This window comes from Podarcis liolepis (assembly GCF_965112155.1).
Source record: "Podarcis liolepis genome assembly, chromosome: 2".
Taxonomy (NCBI): domain Eukaryota; kingdom Metazoa; phylum Chordata; class Lepidosauria; order Squamata; family Lacertidae; genus Podarcis; species Podarcis liolepis.
Window position 1 is genome coordinate 33,362,626 of NC_139555.1, and position 22,302 is coordinate 33,384,927.

The 22,302-nt window shown below is 45.4% G+C and overlaps 2 protein-coding genes across 2 annotated transcripts in view; one reads left to right on the forward strand and one right to left on the reverse strand.

The window, feature by feature from the left end:
- Nucleotides 1-22,302, reverse strand: part of ACSF2 (acyl-CoA synthetase family member 2) — a gene marked incomplete at its 5' end in the record, with an annotated part of 62,027 nt that overhangs the window by 9,299 nt on the left and 30,426 nt on the right.
- On the forward strand, nucleotides 8,457-21,285 carry CHAD (chondroadherin). Its single transcript, XM_083487248.1, has 4 exons — nucleotides 8,457-9,588; nucleotides 17,129-17,292; nucleotides 17,698-17,843; nucleotides 19,009-21,285. The coding sequence occupies exons 1-3, from the start codon at nucleotides 8,809-8,811 to the stop codon at nucleotides 17,837-17,839; spliced, it is 1,086 nt and encodes a 361-aa protein (XP_083343374.1). The 5' UTR covers nucleotides 8,457-8,808; the 3' UTR covers nucleotides 17,840-17,843; nucleotides 19,009-21,285.

Below are 22,302 nucleotides of genomic sequence, written 5' to 3' on the forward strand. Positions count from 1 at the left end.
CCTTCTGCTGGCTGTAGAGGAGATGTCCACCTTTATTACCAGGCTTGCATTATGCCAGCCTGACACAAACAACATTTCTATTAAGAGCCACGTTTCAAGTCCTTTCAAAACACCAGGGCGAAAATAAAGTGGTATTGGCTTAAGAGAAAAGGGTAGACCTGGCTAGGAAACAAGAGTAATTTTTGAACTTCAAAGACAATGTGGCAGACGGGGGAATAAAATAATAAACCAACGGAAGTACTTGGAGAGAAAGAGCCGTCTACCGGTCCTGTCCCCTCTTGCCCCGTGGGATGGATTTAATTATCCCTCTAATAACACTGGGTATTCTGTCTAGACTTGAAATCAACACCAATGTTCTTTCCGGATCCTCCCTTGGCATCTTGCTCCCTGTTTCCCCCAACATTTTTTGTCCTTGTCTACTTGGAAGAAACTGGCACATAGCTCTGTCCCGTTCGGGGTCTGGGTACGTGCAAAGCCCCAGGACAAAGTCCTATATGTCTTCAGTCCTATATTTGGAAGGGCTGATTTGGATTGCTGCGGATGATGGTATGCAGACCCTGCAGAGTGAAGGTTGGAAAGGCTCAAACCTACACTGTCTGACCTAGAAGCCCTTCCTCCTAATATCAGAGGGGAAACCATCTGCGCATGCTCACTGGCATTTCCTGTTTATATTGCTCTTTCTTCGTATGTCCTACAGCTGAGCCCAAACAGTGAAAACAGGTTCTGGGGCTAAACCTAGTGTGTCATTAAGTCCCAGAAATAAATAATGTCAGTTGTACAGTGGTACCTCGGGTTAAGAACTTAATTCGTTCTGGAGGTCCGTTCTTAACCTGAAACTGTTCTTAACCTGAGGTACCACTTTAGCTAATGGGGCCTCCCGCTGCCGCCGCACGATTTCTGTTCTCATCCTAAAGCAAAGTTCTTAATCCGAGGAACTATTTCTGGGTTAGCGGAGTCTGTAACCTGAAGCGCCTGTAACCTGAAGCGCCTGTAACCCGAGGTACCACTGTAATGTAAAGGAGCAACAAGGTTTGCTTACTTTGCATCCTGGCCTATTTCCCTGAATGCACCCAATAAATTTTGTCTATGTTTCCTTTTATGCAGTTGTAAAAACCGCTGGAGGCATGAACGACTGTGCAGTTAAGAACATTCAGTGCAGCCCTGCAGGATGAGACCAAAAGCCCATATTGTCCAGCACTGCATTTCCCACATGAGATGCCACAAGCAGGTCATCAGGACCATAGCTCTGAATCTTGTGTATATCCCCCAGGGCCAGGTATCTGGTGACAGGCCGTCTCTGAATCAGGAGGCTCCATGGAAGAGCCTTATCCGTGCTCTCCATCTTTCTTGGGGGGCAAGGCCTACTCTGTGCGCTGGCTCTGGGATGCTCTCGCAAGATCTCATGGGGCCATCAAAATTCCCACAAGATCTTTCAGGAGCACCCCTAGGCTCTGAGAGCCGGCACATTGAGTGGGCCTTGTCCCCCAAACAAGCCAGGGAGCTGAAAACTCATTCCACACTAGGTGTGCCTATATTATTCAGCATGAGAAGTGCTTTTAAACTCTCCACCTTGCTTGCTGGGCAACACCTACTCAGCGTGTGGGCTCTAGGGATTTTCTCTCTCTCAATTTCAATTGGGGTTTAGGCTCAGTTTGGCACAGAAACTGCTTTGGTCACCTTGCCTGATGATCTCTGTCGGGAGAGAGACAGGGGGAATGTGTCCTTGTTAATTCTTGACCTCTCAGCGGCTTTTGGTACCATTGACCTTGGTATCCTTCTGGAGTGACTGTCTGATTTAGGGGTCGGTGGCACCGCTTTGCAGTGGTTCTAATCTTATTTGCATGGTTGTTTCCATAGAGTGTTGCTTGGGGAATGTTCTTCAGCCCCATGGAGCCTTCAATGTGGGATTCCTCATGGTTCACTTTTATCCCCCATGCTGTTTAACTACTACATGAAACTGCTGAGTGGGGTAATCTAGAGTTTTGGAGTACATTGTCAGCAATATGCTGATGACACACAGCTCTACGTCTCATTTACATCTGCATACCTGGGCCGGATTAAGGCCATTAGAGGCCCAAAGCACTTTTGAGGTTTTTTTGTGCCTCCTTATAGATCTAGTTCAAAAGATAAACATCAATAAAGCATACAAAAAGTTGTTTTTTGAAATGAATCAAAACCTACAGTAAGATGGAAAATGTTTGTTTTTGTATACTTCCACTTTATTTACATTTGAAAAAATTCTCCTACATGTTCTAATTGCAAAGTCTTTGATTAGAACTAATCTTACATAACACATCTGCTTCTATACTTAGTAGAGATAAGGCCTCCGGTCTACCTTGCTGCATAGTTGCTCTGTTAGGGTTTTCAATATACTTCAACTGAGAAAATGGAACACTCAAGCTGAGCAATATTTGACTATTAATGTTGAAAATCCAGCAATGGAAAATTTCTTTGGTGCTCCCCTTCCCTTGATGCCCTAAGCACGTGCTTATTTTGCCTCATGGCTAATCCAGCCCTGCTACATACAGAGTTTTGCCTGAAAAGAACCTGCATCACCAGAAGGCTTTCTTTTTTCAGCAAATGGCCCTGTCTTCATACACATCATGTGAAAGATATCAACCCACTGGACCTGGCCAGACCACTGAAGATCTCAGGCTGTTTTTCTACCATGCTGAAAACCAACCTCCTGTTATTCTTCTGTATTGGTGGCTTGGAGCTAAATCTACTTTCCAGAATGATTAGCATTCTTGTGGTTCATAAGTATTTCTCCAGCTCCTACGTGAGCTTCAGAAGTGCCGCTTGGCAGCCGTTGCAGAAAAGTATGTGACATTAACTTGCTGTTTTATCCATCCCTTCATAGATGCCCTCGCTAAGTAACTAATCCATTTGTCTGAGACTGGGAGGATTATCCCAGCGTTCAGAAAACAGTAAGGTCAAGTGCACGGAAAGGACAGGTAGACCAGTTCTCTCTCTCCTCGCCCGCTTTTTCTTTGGCACTCATTTATCCTAGCAGCAGGCATTTGTCTTGAAATCATTTCTTCTGTTATCCTCATTAGAACTTATGGGTGAAACAATGTGTTGTGGGAAGAGGAATTATTAGTTTGCTTTGGTTTTTATTTTTATTACGTAGGACTTGCCGATCAGAAGGTCGGCGGTTCGAATCCCCACGACGGGGTGAGCTCCTGTTGCTCGGTCCCTGCTCCGCCCAACCCAGCAGTTCGAAAGCATCTCAAAGTGCAAGTAGATAAATAGGTACCACTCCGGCGGGAAGGTAAACGGCATTTCTGTGCGCTGCTCTGGTTCGCCAGAAGCGGCCACGACTGGACCTAATGGTCAGGGGTCCCTTTACCTTTATTTTGTGTTTCTTATGGTGCCATTTTGTGTTGCAAACTGCCCTGAGGTCTACAGATGAAGGGCGGTATGCAGATTTAATAAATAATAACCTAGTGACAGGGGTGCCTGGCGTGCTCTGGTCCATGGGGTCACGAAGAGTCGGACACGACTAAATGACTAAACAACAACAACAACCTAGTGACTTCAGTCATGAATTTTTATTTGCACCATGTGGTGAATTCAGACTTTTGCTATTTGCAAACCATGTTGCAATGTATCACAGGAGGCAGGGGGTGTCACACAGATGTGTTAATTTTAATGAAATGTAAGGGTGTGCTTTTAAAAAAAAGGGAGGGGGGAAGTGGACTATCTACATAAAAAACTAGGAGGACCAAAACAACCCTGAGCTATGATGCCACTGAAATCTATATTTATGCTGATTTGAAAATGGTGCATTTATTTGCTTACCCCACAAGAGCCTCTGCGGAGAGGCAGCGAGGAGTCTGACCTTCGTAAATTATTGGCCACTTGATTCACGCACTTCTATGGCAGGGAATGTTTGCAGAACTGTTAATCAATTAAGAAGGAGGGGATTGCGGGATAATCCTGCCTCTTCTGAGACCATCCTGCTGGTCCAGGCCCCATGGGAGCCTCCAAGCAAGAGGACTGAATAGAGGTCCAGTGAAAGTGATGTGTTTGTTGCCCTGGTGCAGAAGGAGAATTGACACAGGAGCCATTGTCACTTCCTGACCGCATGCCACCCAGGAGACACTGGCATGAACTAGGTAAACTGTGAGCCTTGTGAGAAGAATCACTGCCTGCTTTTTGCCCAGCTCTTACTCATCCCTGGTAAAGAACTGTGAAAGTTAGTAGGCAAACACTAAATCCCGCTGGAGCGAGTGCCACCAAGAAGTTCAGGCTTCAGACAACAGAGAGTCCAGAGGTGATTCCATTTAAGGCCATCCCATAATGGGCTCTTACTGATGTTCCCCTTACACCAAACCTCCTGCAGAAGCTTACCCACATCAAAGCAGCAGGAGAGCCCAAAAAACTTCCAGGAGAAAAAGAATTTCCATTTTGCTAAATTTTAAAATCAGTAGGCTTGCAAGGGGATTGAAAAAGCATCTCCTGGTAAATACTGCCATTACAGCCTTTGTGCCTTGCTTGATATGTTCTGAATAGAAAACATGTGGGTCTTGTTTAATCTCTGCAGTGCCACAAGACGAGCCATGCAGAGCGCAATCATATGCCTATGCTAATAGGGTTGCCATACATCCGGAATTTCTCAGACATATCCAGAATACTGCAATCGGAAGCAGGGTCTGGGCGCAAATCGCAAAAATGTCCAGGAAAATCTGGGCACATGGCAATCCATGCTAGCAGTGTTGTTTTTGCAGGGGGTGCCTTCCAGAATTTGCTGGCTACAACTGTAAACTAGGCAATATATCATTTAGGGCTGGGTGATATATCATCTAAAACCGGTTTGAAGACAATATTGTGATATCGGTTTCATAATTTTTGACCTGGCAATATAGAATCATGGTGTGTCTGTGCGTGTGTGGTAAGCAAAAATCACAATGTGGGAAAACTGTGAAGCCAGACAATGCCCCAACAAAGCTCCATCTTTATTTCAGACATTGTGATATATCAGTATATTCTGATGTCTAGCTGGTGATATATAATGATGTTGTAAACCAGGTATCGCCCAGTCTTACTGTTCACCTCTACATAGTTCCATCCTTATTTTAGACACTGTGATATAGCAACATATTGTGATGTTGAAAACCAGATATCGCCCAGCCCTATGGTAGACTACACTGAAGGGAACAATGGGAGGCCAGAAGCTCACTAGAAAGAGGAATGAAGTTCAGAGCATGTCCAGAATGCAAAGGTAGTGGAAGCAAACAGAGCTGGACATTTGCAGTGGGAAGGGTGGAAGAATAGGACACACCGGGAAGCCAGAGCTCCAGGCAGGTAAAAGAACAAAGCTGAGAACTCAGGTGAGTACTGGGCTATGTATTATGGACAGCACAGGACACTGGGCATCACAGGAGTGAGTTCGCCACCTTCCCAGTTCTTCGCTTCTGAAAAGTTGTCAAAAAATAATGTTGCACAGTTCATTTGGCAGTAGTAAAAGTTGCCTGGAATTATGACCCAAAATCAACGCACACACCCCAAGGTGCAAAAAACCCCCTCCAACCTCAGTTAAAAAGTCCCTTTGAAATGTACCTCTGCAAAACAAGAGGCCTGGCCAGTGTGCATAACAGCCCTGCGCCGCATGCGCCGCGATACCTCCTTTCAACAATGGAAAAAGCCAGGCATCCTTGTGAATAATCCCTCCTCTGTGTCCTAAACCAGTCCTTGGATTTCCTCCCTTTCTTGAGACTGTCTCGCCTCCGTAAACACCCCAGCCAGCTTGGCTTTTGTAGCCAGCTCCAGCAGTGGAAGCCTCAACAAGCTCACAGTTGTATATGCCCAGGTCTTAGTTGTTTGCTACAGCCAACAGCATCTGGCGAGAAACCAGCTCAAAATGTTCCATTTCCAGCCTCTGCCCTCAACTCCTCTGTAGTCTCTCTCTCCCCCACCCCCCGTCCTGTCCCCACTTGGCAAAGGACCAAGGCCTGGGCTTCTTGGGTACTGCTTCACATCGTGCTGTGTCTCTGTGCTGGCCTTTCAAGTGCACAGATACTATGTGCTCCATTCTCTGCCTCCACTTTTGCTAAAAAATGGAAGGAAGGGAACTCCACATCTCTCCACTCCCCTCTCACTAGCCTAATGTGCCAGGATCTCTACTGCAGGTGGTTTATGAGTAGACGGGATGGCACTCCCAGGTTTGTAGCTTAGAAGTACTACTGAACCCAACCTTACTCCTAGATGACCAAGCTGTGGCTAGGGGTGCCTTTTACCAGCTCTGTATTAAACAGCAGCCACACCTTCTCTTCGGGAAGTCAGACCTAGCCATTATTTATGCCTCAATCAGCTCCAGGTTAGCCTACCATTGTTGTTTAGTCATTTAGTTGTGTCCGACTCTTTGTGACCCCATGGACCAGAGCACGCCAGGCACTCCTGTCTTCCACTGCCTCCCGCAGTTTGGTCAAACTCATGCTGGTAGCTTCGAGAACACTATCCAATCATCTCGTCCTCTGTCGTCCCCTTCTCCTTGTGCCCTCCATCTTTCCCAACATCAGGCTCTTTTCCAGGGAGTCTTCTCTTCTCATGAAGTGGCCAAAGTATTGGAGCCTCAGCTTCACGATCTGTCCTTCCAGGGAGCACTCAGGGCTGATTTCCTTCAGAATGGATAGGTTTGATCTTCTTGCAGTCCATGGGAGTCTCAAGAGTTTCCTCCAGCACCATAATTCAAAATCATAAATTCTTCGGCAATCAGCCTTCTTTATGATCCAGCTCTCACTTCCATACATCGCTACTGGGAAAACCATAGCTTTTACTATACAGGCCTTTGTTGGCAAGGTGATACCATAGTATGATCTATATGGTGATGCCTTTGAAGACAGCTTGGAAGCTTCTGCCAGACGAGAATACAGCTGCCAGAACGTGAACTACAAGTGACAGATTGAAGCTGCAACTGTGATATAATACTATCTAAACTGTTTGTCAGTTTGCTTTTAGGCAAAGTGCTATTTTTGACTTTTAAAGCCAGAAATGATTTGGGATTTGTCTCCAGTGATATGAAGTTGCCCAACCATGAATATCATCCAATGAGACTTTGTTCTGTGTCCCTCCATCATTTGAAGTCTGGAGACTGGACACAAGGAGCAGAGGCTTTCCTGCAGTGACACCAACACCTTGCTCCAGGGAAGTTGCCTGGCCCAATCTCTGCTCTCTTCCAGAGGGCATTTTAAAGTACTGCCACTTGAACTTAGTTTTACTGATGGTGCTTTTACTGTTTTTTAAATTGATTTTTTAAAAGTTTCCCAGAGGTTATCAGACTCTAGATCCCATCAACCCTGATCACTGATCATGCTGACTGGGGCTGATGGGAGTTTGAGTCCAACACTATGTGATGATTGATTATATACACCTGTATTGTATTTAACTGCTTGTTATGAGTCTGAACACTACCTGTGCCTGTGAATACTTTCTTTATCCTGAGCAAACCGTTTTGTATGACTGGGGAAGGTATAGTATGAGACTGATATTTTCTAATTTGTATGGTTCACCACACATTGCAATTGGAGTGCTCTTTTGTATCATGCAGCTTTTCAGACTGATGAAGCGTGTAGTGAAACCTGTAATATATCTGGAGAACAGGTCTCCTTTTGCCCACTTGCATTATTCTCACCAGGGTGGTGGCTTTGATTTGCTTTCCCGTGATTGATCCATGCATATGGCTTTGTGTTTCCAACTCAAGACCCTTTGAAGAACATCTCATCCAGTTCAATCTTTGAAAAACAGCTTTGAAAAACTTTTTCATATTCTCCAGTGTGCTACCCTTGCCATTGTGGCAGCACGGGGTTGTCGTTCTGTGATTGGACTTGCGCTACTTGTTGAACGGTTCATTTATCCAGTCTGTGTAACGTTTACTGCACATGTAACTTGTTAAGATAGGGTTGTACATTTATCCACTCCATGTTTACAGTATCTCCAGGCTTTGTCTTGCACATGGCACCTTAGTATGTTTGTTGTTTGAATGGTTACAAGTCTATTTCTATTCTAGCTATTATTCTAGTAAATTTGGTTTTATACTTACAAGCCAGTTTGTGGTGTTGTTGTATTACTTAACTGCCAAGTTCAGCCAACAATTTAGCTGCGAGGCTATTTGTTACTTGCATTATTATTATTATGAATAGTGAAAAACAACAAATAAAGGATGTAGACCTCTGAGCTCTAGGTAAGCCAGATGGAGGGGAGGCAGGGGGGGAAGATGGATTGCATCCACAGTAGACAATCAGTATACTCAATGGAATAGCCCAAAAGATGCCCTGTGAACCGGGCAGGGGAGGAATTCAGATTGCTTCCATGTTAGTTACCCTGGCATGCCTTTCCTATCAGCTACTGATTAGAAGGCAACAAGGAGAACATCCCCCTCGGCACATCTGAAGATCCCCTTAGATACGGTTCTATTTTCCTGCACACATGGTTCAGGGAAGGACAAGAATATTCAACAACAGACATTCAAACACTGTTCCCCGTGGTGATTTGTTAGCAGGGGAAGCACTCCCTGCATCATCAAAGTTAAGAAGAGGAGAAGGAAGGAGGATCCCTCTGTGCTTGGTGCCAAGGGGTTAAAGTCACACCAAGTTCCTGAAGCCAGTTGCTTCCAAGTCAGAGTCTGGCTGCTGGCTGCGGTTAGTGGGAAGGGATTTTGTTTTTTAATAACATTATAAATAGGGCTGTGTTCAGCTTGCTGCATGCTCACTCTCCCTTCCACCTTCTCCCTCCTCCTCCTCCTCCTCCTCCTTCTCCTCCTCTTGCTGCCGCTGCTTCTCCCTGCACATCCATCACAGCTCTGTGGACATGGACCGGTCAGGCTTCGTACTCAAGCTCTTCGGCTTGCTGCTATGCCTCCTGCCCGTTCTCCAGGCATGTCCTCAGAACTGCCACTGCCATGGGGGAGACCTCCAGCATGTCATCTGCGACAACGTTGGGCTGAGAAGGATCCCCAAGGTAGCTGAGCAGACGCGTCTCCTCAACCTGCAGAGGAACAACTTCCCCGTCCTGCCGACCAACGGTTTCAGGGAGATGAAGAACCTCGTCTCTCTCCACCTCCAGCATTCTCACATCAAAGAGATCTCCAGCGGAGCCTTCCGGGGCCTGAAGCAGCTGGTCTACCTTTACTTGTCCAACAATGACATCAGCGTCATAAAGATGGGGGCCTTCGATGACCTGACGGAGCTCACCTACCTCTACCTAGACCACAACAAGATCCCAGACCTGCCCAAGGGGCTCCTCTCCCCACTGATCAACCTTTTCATCCTGCAGCTAGGCAGCAACAAGCTCCGAGAGTTGAGAGCAGGAGCCTTCCATGGGACCAAGGATCTCCGCTGGCTCTATCTCTCAAACAACTCTATCAACTCCATCCATCCTGCGGCCCTGGACGATGTGGAGAACCTAGCCATATTCCACCTGGATAAGAACCATCTGACCAGCTACCCTGGGGCTGCCATGAGCAAGCTGAGAGTGGTGGAGGACCTGAAACTCTCAAACAACCCCATGAAGATCATCCCGGATTTAGCCTTCCAGTCCTTTGGGCGCTACATGGAGACACTCAGCCTGGACAACATGGGCCTAGAAAAGGTAAGCGCTCCACAGAAATTTCCCTCTCCCTCCCTAGATCTTACCCATTCAAAATATTCACTCTCACCCAAATTCCACCCCGTTCTAGCAACAGCAGTGGGACATTAATGTAGCTCCCCACACAGTTTTCTGCCCACTCCCTGCACCCGCTCCCCATTTTGCCAGCACCAAAAAGGAAATAGAAATGAAAGTAAGGCACTATACTGGGTTGGACAGAGAGGATTTAACTTCTGCACCTAACCCAGCCCCCTCCTTGGTCATTGGATCAATCATTTGATGAGCAGGGAGAGGGTGACGATCCTATCGCCCTCCGCTGATCTGCATGGATCAGCGGAGGAGGGGGGCGGTCTGTGTGTGCAAAGTGAAGGTGCAAGGTGGCCATACCCACTGTTGGCATGCAGGTGCTGAAGGGCTGCCCAAGGGCAAGGGTGACAAACAAGGTTAGCCACCCCAGGTGAGCCATCAAGCCATGAGTTTATTCTCAGTGGCTGAGACTACCAGGTGCATCACTTCTTTACATATGAATGAATTGTTCCCCTTCTCTTCTGCGGGGAAAGCAACCTTTGCCCTTGGGAGGCACTGTTGCCTTCCATATACAGTGGTACCTTGGGTTAAGAACTTAATTTGTTCCGGAGGTCTGTTCTTAACCTGAAACTGTTCTTAACCTGAAGCACCACTTTAGCTAACGGGGCCTCGTGCTGCCGCTACCGCGCGATTTCTGTTCTCATCCTGAAGCATAGTTCTTAACCCGAGGTACTACTTCCGGGTTAGCGGAGTCTGTAACCTGAAGCGTCTGTAACCTGAGATACCACTGTATACCCCCAGCCACCATGATGTTCGCAAATGCTTCTAATGCAGACTTTTCAAACGCAGTCTCTTTCTATTCTGTCACACTCAAGCCTATAGCACGGTTAAGAAACAGAACTCAGGGCTGGCTGGGTTCTCAGTCGCTCCCATCACGTTTTATACAGTGGTGCTTCAGGTTACATACACTTCAGGTTACAAACTCTGCTAACTCAGAAATATAACCTCGGGTTAAGAACTTTGCTTCAGGGTGAGAACAGAAATTGTGCTCTGGTGGCGCGGCGGCAGTGGGAGACCCCATTAGCTAAAGTGGCGTCTCAGGTTAAGAACAGTTTCAGGTTAAGAACGGACCTCCAGAACAAATTAAGTACTTAACCTGAGGTACCACTGTATGGGGCAAAATAAGTGGGACACCGTTTGGGGTGCACATCCTGCTTTCACTCCACATGCAGGGGAAATGAGTGGCAGGAAGCAGGTTTCAACCCCCCTGCTTCCAGTGGCGTGTTTGCAGTGCACCTTCCGACAGAGGAAAGACAAATGCTACATTTGGGAACAACGTTGATGGGGGAAGGAAAGCCACACAGCCTGAAAGTAAACCCAGTGGTTTGCCACAGCCTCCTGGGTGATTTGGAGAAGAGGCAGCATGTTTCGAAGCAAAACTAGATTCAGAAATGGGGGGGGGGGGCTGACAGTTTTCTTTGTAGTTTCTTTGTAGGGAAGGTGAAAGCATTTGCTATCTTCTTCTCAGGAGCCTGGAAGGCATGTTTAGTTGGGGGAGAAAAAGAGGGCAACGCCAGGTTTGGAAAAACGTGACTGGCTGCTATGGATGGGGGCAGGGGAGGAATTAGTTTGGTTCACATTTTAACGGGAATCCACCTAATTCCCACTTCTTGAGCCAATCAAAATGAAGCTACCCTTCAAGATGTGCACGTCACTGAATTCAGTGATGCAGTTCTCCATCCAAATAACAATAACAATTTTATTTATTTATTTGTTTCTTTGTTTGTTTGTTTCCCGCCCATCTGGCTGAGTCTCCCCAGCTACTCTGGGCAGCTCCCAATCAAATGTTAAAAACAGTACAGCATTAAATATTAAAAACTTCCCTGAACAGGGCTGCCATCAGATGTCTTTTAAAGATATTTACATCTGAAGGGAGGGCATTCCACAGGGCGGGCGCCACTGCCGAGAAGACCCTCTGTCTGGTTCCCTGTAGCCTCACTTCTTGCAATGAGGGAACCGCCAGAAGGCCCTCGGCGCTTGGATCTCAGTGTCCAGGCTGAACGATGGGGGTGGAGACGCTCCTTCAGATATTTACAGGAAAGGGTCACAAATAAGTGTGCATTAGTGAAAATAATGTACAAAGTGTATTATATTAGGGGAAACTGCTTGCAAAAATGTGTAGTTTATGAGGAATGTGCAGGCTTTAAAAAATAATCCCAAACTGATGTGGACATAGGATAAATAGAACTCAAGATCAGAAAAATGAAAATTTGAGAGAAAATGAAGTGGGCAGATTTGCCCATCCCTACAGGTCATGCCCCTTTGAAGCAAATATCTCAATGATGGTGGGAAATGGGTAAGTGGGATGTGAAAAGGACAGGACTCCCTACACAGACTCTCTCCCCTGTTTGTCAAACCTGAAGAGCTTTGACTGTTTACATCATGGCTTTTATCAGTCATGGCTCCCCCCCCAAGGAATCATGGGAACTGTAGTTTGTTAAGGGTGCTCAGAACTGTAGCTCTGGGAGAGGCTTCCTAACAACTCACAGCACCCAACTACAGAAGCAAATCGTTAGCAAAAAAGCACTTCAGGTGCTAGTGAAAATGCAAAATAACGATAAAAGGTGATAGGTTTATTATTTGCATTTCACGCTCCTAAATTTGAAATAAGTTGTTCTGGAATAATTTCATAGCAGTCAATTCTCTCTCCACCAAGCCCTGGGGCCCTTTCCTCCTTCAGGTTGCTCCTGAACGGAAACGAATGTTTTTCTGCATCACTGTTCACATTTCCACTACCTACCTCCCTGTCCACTATCTGTTCTAGTTACTCATTTGAAATTCCTCCCCCTTTTGCCTTCATCTCATCTGTTTTTAAGCCCTGTAACCTGGAGGCTTAATGGTACTACATGGAGCCTGCGATGCTTTCAAACTAAATAATATTGAATAATAACAGCCATGGTCGTGGTGCCTGTCCTCCAAAATGAATGATGCAAAGGCTGGTGTCCGTTTGTATAGCGAGAGTGATTGACAGGCAGAGACTAGGTCCCCAACCTTCCCCAACCTGGTGCCCTGCAGATTATATTGGATTGCAATTCCCAGCAGCCTTATGGACAACTTCCATTGTCCAACCACGTATGGATGAAACCATCTTGGGGAAGGCTGGACTAGGAAATTAATGGGACAGAGTACTGGAGGCAAAAGGCTGGCACCCCTATACCTGCCGTTTGCAAGAGGGAGAGTAAAGCTCTGTTCCTAGACACCAGACTGATGGCCTGTTATTGGAATGAGTAAGTGAATGCAGTGACCACCGCAGAAGTGGAGGCTAACGTCAGCGACTGGTGAGTGCTCTGCAGTCAGGTAGACTGAGCACACATGAGGACTTTTGCATCTTTGCCTCTCTCCAACCTTACACTTCATAAAGAAGGGTTTGTTTATTGACTATCTCTCAAGAGAAACCCTCACAGCGCTCCACAAAGGCACTCTGTTCCTATCAAGAGAGCTAGAGGGACATTCAGGTAATGCAGCAAAATACTCCTCTTCTTCTCGGCAAATGAGTCATGTCCCAGAGGCTGAAGCATCATGCTTGAGGTGCTTTTCGTAAACAGGAGGCAGCAGTGACATCACACTAGATGGAGCATGTCCCAGATTGGGGGGGGGGGGGAGAGACCACATCAAACAGAAGCAGAAGGATCATGGAAGGCTTCCAGGTGAACAAGGAGGGAAGTTTCCAGCCATGCTATGTACCCATGCTGAGGTTATCCAGGTGAATCAGCACCAAAACAGTGACCCTCAAAGAGATGCTAAGAGATGCAGCAACATGAACCGCCCCCCCCCCAGCAATAAAGCTCTGTGAATGACAGAGTGTTGGCAAACAAAATTAAATACACATTTTACACGGAAAAGAAAATCATCCAGAGCACAGAGCTAATACAGGGTATCTACACTGTCAATATTTCACTGGGGGGGGGGAGAGATTCAATTGCTTACTAGAACTTCAGGTCTGTGCAACTAAAATAGATTAAAAGTGTGGAAAGGGACAGTCTGAAGGCATCATAGATTATGCATTGAGAAAGTGGGGTGAAAAAACGATTAACAGAAAGTCATGTAAACACCCAAGAAACAAGTCAGGAGAAATGCTCATTGTCATATGAGCCTTGTACACAAATCAGAATGAATACTCCGTAAATACCAGACACAGTCTAAGCTCCATGTAAGCTTTGTGCAGACGTATCAGGATGAACGGTGAACAAACAGATTCACCCGAAGGAGCAAGATTCACCGCAAGACGCAAAGTTATGAAGCAGGTGGTGGTGGCAGAGAGGGAGGAGGGAGTTTTCAGGGATGGGGATTGGCAACTGGCAAATTATTCAGGACTGGAGCAATGTGAAATCCTCTTGATGAAAGAGCTTTTCAATTTCCAAATTACAACAGTATTCAAGAGCCTCAGAATTGCATACATGCTACCATAAAGGTGTTATCTTGTGACACACTTTTAAAAAACAAAACAACCACTTGAAGTAGTTGTGGAACTCTGTTAGGCTTTACCTGAGCAGAATACAGTATACAGTACCTAAAAGAACAGTGGGGTTTGGAGTGTTGAATGAATTGTATAAACTCAGAGACACACAATGGTGTTTTTCACCAGTCCAGAATCCTGGCTCACGGTTTGAAGTTTAGTTATACCAGCAACTGGATTACTAGTTGACAGTTACATGTATTTCCCATCCGAAAAGGATGGTATCTAATCCAGAAAGGAGAAGTCCACAAGGGAGCTGTCCACAGCACCATAAACCAGCTATGTCTTTTGCCATCTGGCTCGTGAATGGATGATACTCACTGATCCCCTGTGCAGGCTGGAACTTCAGAAAGCTCCACAGGAAAGGAGGGTCTCAGGCGGAGTTTCGAACACATGCTGGAGCCTAATCAAAATCTCCCTTCCACCTGTGTGGACCCTCAGTGCTTCTTGCTTCTTTAATCTACCTGCATATACATAAACCTAGTCTAATCCCATCTATGCAGTTTCACATACTCCTCTTCATGGGTTCTGTTGGGTGACATGGGAAAAACCAAGCCAGATGAAAGAAGTTGATGCTGTGGATCCTTCCCCCATGCCAGCATTACTGCTGATATAACCTGAGAAGGGGATCCATGAACACTTCCCTTTCTCCAGCTCCCTTAACTCTCTTCTCCTCGCCCACCTTAATTACTCTGCTGTGGACTTTGGTTCTCCTTTTGTTTAGCAATCCGATATGGTTTGTTTCCTGGCACACATTGGTACCCTTAACATGAATTCTAAACAAAGCTTCTAAAAGCTGAGAATTTGCTATTTCAGTAGTCAACGTAATGAACACAACACTTTTACATGTAGTTTCAACATTAGAGGTTTCTGCAAGCAGATAGCAGACCTAGGCATTTAGTAATAGTTAGGTTTCCAGGCCAGAGTATCAACCAGCCAAGGCTCAGCTGGCAATACCAGAGATGACAGTGCAACCTTTTGGAATGGGTCAACAGACTTCTCAATGAGCAACCAAACAGAGCTACACCTTCCCTGGGAAGATCACAAATTCAAAATATGATTTAATCCCTGCCACAACTAAAGGTAAGAAGGGAATGAACAGGAAGTAATCTATATAAACACTCAGTCTCATCTCATCCTTTCAGACAATAGCTACACTAGATGACTCCAGCACAAACTCAGCACCAGGAGGTACAATATCTAAGAGCGGGTGCATAACACCACTACACAAAGGAGCAAGAATTACAACATCTGGCGGTGAACCGCAAAGCCCTCTAGAATTGCAGCACATCTCCTTCAAATATATACAGCTCTTTAAGATGAGATGCTTGCCTTTGCATCTCGTGTGAAAAAGAGCCCTGCCAACAACTCAAGGAGAATGTTCTGGGATTCATTCAGTGATGGTCTGTAGAGGAATTTATTCAGCGATTAGTTGATTCTTGCGACGTGTTGTGGAAACACTGGAATGACTTGTAATTTTATCCGGGCTTAGTATATATTCTTTTCATTTCCCTGAAAGGGAATAAGGGGAGTGGTAGTGGGGAGAACATTGCTGTAACCACTGGTAGATGTTTTGAACCTAAATTAGTAGTCTCCAAGGAAGTTTATGTTGTTGGGTTTGTGTGCATGGGAATTTTTCCAAGTGAAGCAAGGAGCAACGATGACAACTAGGCCAAGAAATAACGGCTTTAGCTCTTTACCATCTCATAATTCTGTGAAAGAGCTGTAATCTCCAAGCAAACCTATATATGGCATAAATGTACATATTATGCAGCATCCCGGTCAGGAAAAAGAGAAAGGGGAGAGGAATCTTGAGTCACTGGAAATCTGCCTTGCTATTTCTACTGTGCTTGAATGCCAAGTGTAACTTTCCATTGAGAGTCCACCGGGTTCTGCCAAAGTCTACAGGCCCTTGAGTCTCCACAAATACTCCTCTCCATGAATGTGGCAACCGGGTGCCAGAAAGGATTTCAACTATGAAAAGCCAAATAATCTCTTTGCTTGTTTGGAAATGAAGAGATGTCTAGAAAGAAGCTGGAGGCAGGGAGAGCGATGGAGGTTGTCGGAACACACATATCTTTTAAATAATATGAGGCACATAACCCCCCAAAAAAGGTCATCAATGTCTCTTCTAATCAGAGAACAGCCTTGTACGCTACACATGCCTGTAGTGTCATGGTTTCAGATTCCAAGAGCTTAAATTCAGCGACCCTAAAGTATGAAGACAAATACTAAGGTGGTCCTCCTTCCACCCTTCGCTCTTCTCCGGAGCTCAGGAAGATTCATGCTGCAGGGAAGGAAACTAAAGCTCAACCATGTGTAGTCTGCCCCTGTTTTTGTCTTTTACAAAATACAGCTGAAGAAGTTTAAAGTGGAAGACGCACAATGGTGGTGGTGGGGAAGGCTTGCTAACCTTTTCCCTTCTAGAAGTTTTTTTTTTCTGAAATGGCTGCATCTTTCTTTCTTTTCTTATGAGGAAAGCCACCAGAAAGAGGAGTGGGGAATTAATTTTTTTAATGGGGGGAGACTACACAAAACTCAGCATCATGCAATTTGGTCCTAAAGCCTGCTGTAGTTGAAGGAGGAGGAGGAGAAGGAGGGATACTTATGGCTAAATTCATAGTTTAGGTGTGCATGTAAAAATCTAATGGGCATTCCACACTACATCCCCCACCCTGGTATTGATCCCTGAAACACTGATCACTGATGAAGAGAAATGCAGAAAGAGAAATGGGAGTTACTTAAGAGTGGCTGCTGGACTTTGGTTTGGAGTCATAGAAACAGAAGAAGAGGCTTGTTGGATCTGACCCAAAGGTACATCCATTCCAGCATCCTGTACTTACAGTGTCCAACCACATGCCGACGGAAAGCCCAAAAGTATCCACACCAAGTCCAAATGTACTGCCAGCAAAAAAACTGATTTGTCAGCTAGGCCCAAAGGATAAGCTTCTCCTTTCCCTGCTGGTTGCGTGATGATTGACACATGTGCCTGTGCTTCAGTTTTCAGATAAAGCATTTGCTGGTGTAACCACACTGAAGACTGTTCACATTGAGAACAACAAACTGTCCAGTCTTCCTGGGAACTTCCCTTTCAGCCGTCTTGAGACCCTCACCCTGTCGAACAACCCTTGGCACTGCTCCTGTCAGCTAGCACCTCTGCGCAGGTAAAAGAACACCTTGTTATATATCTCATGGGTACAATGACTCCCCTAGTCCACTCTTGTGTATGTGTGTTTGTGGATAGATAGATAGATAGATAGATAGATAGATAGATAGATAGATAGATAGATATAGATAGATGATAGACAGACAGATAGACAGATAGACAGATAGACAAACAGACAGACAGACAGATAGATAGATAGATAGATAGATAGATAGATAGATAGATAGATAGATAGATAGACAGATGATAGAGATAGATGATAGATAGATAGATATAGATAAGATGTACTGCTTAGCTAATGAATCCTTGCCAGTACAAGGCATGAGTTGGTAAATCTCACTCAGGAGATCTACCCTGACAACCACACTGTTGTGACCATGCAAATTTGCTTTTTCTTCTGTAGGTGGCTGGAATCCACTCGATCACGCCCTGATGCAGCCTGCGCATCACCCTCTTCAGCTCGAGGACAGCAGATCAGAGATACCTCTGCACTCCGTGGTTGCAAGGTCCCCACGAAGAGATCCAAGAAGGGAAGTCGCCATTAAGCAGGCAATTGCTCCCCCCCCCTCCTGTTTTCTATTTAAGATGCCTTTCAGAGAACCCTTCCCACACAGGCTTCGCCTGATCACACCCAAAATTACCCCATAAAATATTATGAGACCACACCCATAGTATCAAACAGGTGACACGTTTTCTAGCACCAGTGTCTGCCCACGTATATTTGCAACCAGAGAAAGTGAGGCGAGTGAGGTCCTGATTCACAGTGTTGTGCCGTTTTTCAGAATGGGAGGGCCTGCCATGTCGCTCTAGCCTAGACAGAACTAATGGCTAGCTCTCCGTTACTGGTAGTGTCAGCAGCAAAGCTGTTCCATAGGCTTCTTTGAATGGAATCCTCTTCTACCCATCCCTGAGGCCCACTGGCAGGGCATAATTACGTAAGCTGGCAGCATAGGCACCTGGCCTGTTCCTGTTCTGTGTCTCAACAGAAGGCTTCATTTTGTATAGTTGTCAAAAGTCCAATACCTTACAAAACACATACATTTGCATTACATACAAGGACCCCGTGTCCCAGAACATGGCATCCCAGTAGTCAGAGATGGACGCAGTTCAGAGAAGCGAGGTTGGAAACAACATAGTTTCTTGTTGCCAAAGGTTTGGGCAGGGGAAAGGAGTCCAGAGGAATGAGTGAGAAACAGAAAGCAACAGATGAGAGAATCTTGTTCCAAAGCTAAGCTGCTGGCTATGTCTGTCTATACCCTGACACTATGTCAACTCATCTATTGGCTAAACCCAGCTGAGCTCCTGCCTCCTGAACACTGTGAATGTACCAGAGCATGTTTTATTGCCTGACCAGAGGTGTGTGTTTTTCTATGGAAAGTTCTCCTGTTTGAGTCATCTCTGTTTTAAAATGGTCACTCTGCAGAACTTTTGAAACTTGCTGGAGGTATCAATCAGGGCGTTCTGCCAGGAACTGACTAAATCGTCCTGGGCAAGACACTCATGTCCAGCCTCAGTCCCTCCACCTGCAATATGGGGTGGTGGTAAAACTAACTTGCCTTGCAGAGTTGTTGTGAGGATTAAGCAGGTGAGGTGCTCTGAAAATGTGAAAGCGCCATACAAATGTTAAGCATAATTATTATTGCACTTGATCTGCTCAGAATACTTTTTAGGTTTATGGAGGTATTTCTTTCTTTCTTCTTCCCTGCCCTCCCAGGACCCAGGAAAGCTGGTCCAGGTGACTGGCTGCTTCAACCAATCAGAAAACTACTGACTCCATCCAAGCCCTTCATCCCCAAGCAGCTCCACCCCTTCAAGAAACATATATCTGGTAGCAACCACCTCTTGCTATATGAAGATCGCAGAGTGGAATCCACCATTTCATCCCCCCCCCCTGTTATTATATCTATTATTTTAAAAGATTTAGTTGTTAACAAAAAACAAAACCTAAACTTATGCATGGCAGTGCTAAGACACAGCTAAACTAGATCCTGCTGGTAAAGTACACAGTCCTCTTTCTTGATGCCATTCAGCTACTCAGTTTGTCTCTGGGATTTGCCTTCTAACAGGATGGGAGTTAACAGAGAACATTAAAAGTTTCTCCACATCCCCAACCCAATGAATCCCTGATTTCGCATGGGAAACTTTGTACTTGAGCAGAACCTTAAAGTCTACCAGCATGAGAGCATGAATTCGGTGCGCGGCCTATACTGTGAGGAAAATTTTTTGGGGGTTATTCTGAAGGCAAAGGTTGCATTGCCTTCCTTTAATATTTGACATGGGTGCCACCTGGCTGGTGGTTGTCAGTAGGGGAGAAGTAATGGGACAAATGCTGGAAGATTACTGAAAACAAGGCATGGGGTGGGAAAGGGATTGCGCAACAGTGACATGTGAGCAATTCCCAGCTCCATCTATATTGCACATCTGAACTGGTTTAAGAATCAGCTTTCCCAATGCAGGAAAGCTTAAGACACTGGTGAGGGGTTCTAGGGATCTCCAATGGGGAATTCTCAGCACCCACACATGCCAATATTCCTTAGGGCGAGCAGTTAGAATATTGATTTCATAAGTGCAAATATGGCCACAGACTGATGTTTCCCTCCCAACCAGTTCAATGTAAGAAAGAGACTGAATCACCAACTAGAGGGCTGCAATGGTTGTTCTGCCCTTTCGAATGCCCAGTCATTCAAGAATTTGGCATCTGATGTTTGATATTCCATTTGAACTGCCAAATGCAGAAACCTTATATCCAATTCCATCTAGATGCTCTGTGTAGGAAAACAAATCAAAGAACAACATCCTTTCCCTGTGCTGTGCGGAAACATGAGTGCAATCCTGGGACTATATAAAACAGGGACAGTGATTTGGGTCTTTATTCCTGGTATAAATAGATTCTCTTGCCCCAATGTAAGAAGGCCATCAGGCTCTGGTAACAAAGTTATCCTTACCATTTTTGTGGTAAGGATTTCACAACTTGCCCTTCAACCATACATGAGCGGCAACAATGGATTTATTGGACTTCTTTGAGCTGGGATCTCCAGAATCTACCTATATAACATATGCAGTATAACTCTCCAGGTTCAGCTCATAAGAGATGGAGCATCTCTCCTGTTTGAGGTGCTACCACAGTGAATCCGTACTCAGGACTGCAGTTGTAGCAGTATGGGTGGGCTAGCTGGTCATCATGAAAATTAACAGCAGATTTTCCTCTCTAGGCTGATCAGACTAAACAGAAATCTAGGGTTCATTGGAAGTGAAGCCCTTTTTTTACTTGGGACTGGTTCCTCAATTACTGATTTTCTAATCACACACACACAACCGTTCCCCAAAAGGCAACTTGGCTATTGCCCACCATTACTGATCCTCCTGGTCAGTATGCAGAGCCAAGAGGGGGTTGGAATGGCTTCTAGGCTGCACACTCGGTTCATGTTGAGCAATGACAAAGCCTAATGGATTTGGACGGCATGCCTTGCAAATGGAGATTGCGCCCCAGAATCCTTTCTGCATGCAAGGCTCTTGAGCCGATTCACAGGGGTTCATTGGCAGACAATGAAACAGAGGAGGTTTCTCTTAGGGAAGATTGAAACCCACAGTCCTAGAACAACAAGATATCATAAGGTGTGTGTATATAAAACGGGCGGGGGTGGGAGGGGGGAGGCGACACAAAGGGACTCTTACCTGCCATCCTGAAAAAAAGATTCCTCCATCCACCCTATGACATATAGCTGTTTGCAGCAAGATGACTGTGGCTTATCACCATGGATTTTACCGTACGACAATTTCAATTTAACTGCTTTTATTTTTTTTAATCCTGAAGGTTTATATAAATATATAATATTTATTCCTCTGTTACCGAGTGTAAATGACTCCAAGGAGGATTTTTTTAAAAAGAAAACAAAACAAAACACCAAGATCCTCTTACTCATATGTAGAAAACAAATTATATATTTTCTTATGTACAACTTCTGTATAAAGCTATTGCTGCAAAGATGAAGTGACCAAGTTTTCATGCATTTTTATGTGTCTTCCATGAGTCAGAAACTGAGGTCTGTCAATAGACACTACTGAATGATATGCGTTGCGACCCTGCTATTGCTACAAGAGCAATCCCATAGGCTGAAAACTCTTGACAAACACCTTGCACCTGGGGACACTCAAAATATGGTCTCTGGTACCAGTACAGCAAGGGTGCTCCTCCCCCCCTCCCCCGTTGATGTCGCTGGACTATAGCTTCCATTATCCTTGAACCCTGGCCATGTAGAGCTGGGCTGATGGGAGTTGGAGACCAAAATGTCTGGAGGGCCTGAAATACAGTCTGCACAGCATCTTTTCTGAGACCCTTCTCTTCATCCAGGATCATTAACTGCAGCCTTCCAGTGCTCTACTTTTGGTGTTGTTGCAGAAAATAAGCACAGGCCACAATCATAGATGCATGAGTCCCTAACTTCACTGTTTTCAAATACAGAGCTGGCTCTTTCCAGGACTGAAAAGCTGGCACACTGGAGACTGTGCAGTCACAAAAACGACATGGGAGCACAGCCTTATGTCCAGCCATACAACCTGAAACGTGCGCGAGTATCACAAATATGTCCCAAGGGGCCCAAACAATACGGCACCACAGTCTTGTATATTACCTAACACCAGCAACGCACAGGGCTGTACGTGAGATCTTCTTAGTAGGCTTTGCAAGAAGCTGCCTGGCAGAGCAGAAAAAGTCACCTGCCACACCATATATTGCTCCCCTTGTTTAACCCCATCGCCAAAGCTCCTTCACTAATATCCATAGCTCTGCTGGCACAAGGGGAGAGAGTGTGCACATGATCCACGTTACAATATGAGTGCCAACAAATTGACCAGCTATGCATCAGAATGAACATCAAAGGAACAAACTTCCGAGCAAGGCCCTTTCCTTTAAGAGCAACATGTGATGCAGCCATTCAAAACGATAAACACACACAACAGGGCTTGACTTAGAATCATAGAATGATAGAATCATAGAGTTGGAAGAGAC

Excerpts from the sequence above, each read along its gene's own strand:
- CHAD (XM_083487248.1), top strand. The coding sequence starts at position 8,809 with ATGGACCGGTCAGGCTTCGTACTCAAGCTCTTCGGCTTGCTGCTATGC. Across the intron at positions 9,589-17,128 it reads ACAACATGGGCCTAGAAAAG|TTTTCAGATAAAGCATTTGC; the intron begins GTAAGCGCTCCA and ends CCTGTGCTTCAG. Across the intron at positions 17,293-17,697 it reads CAGCTAGCACCTCTGCGCAG|GTGGCTGGAATCCACTCGAT; the intron begins GTAAAAGAACAC and ends TTTCTTCTGTAG.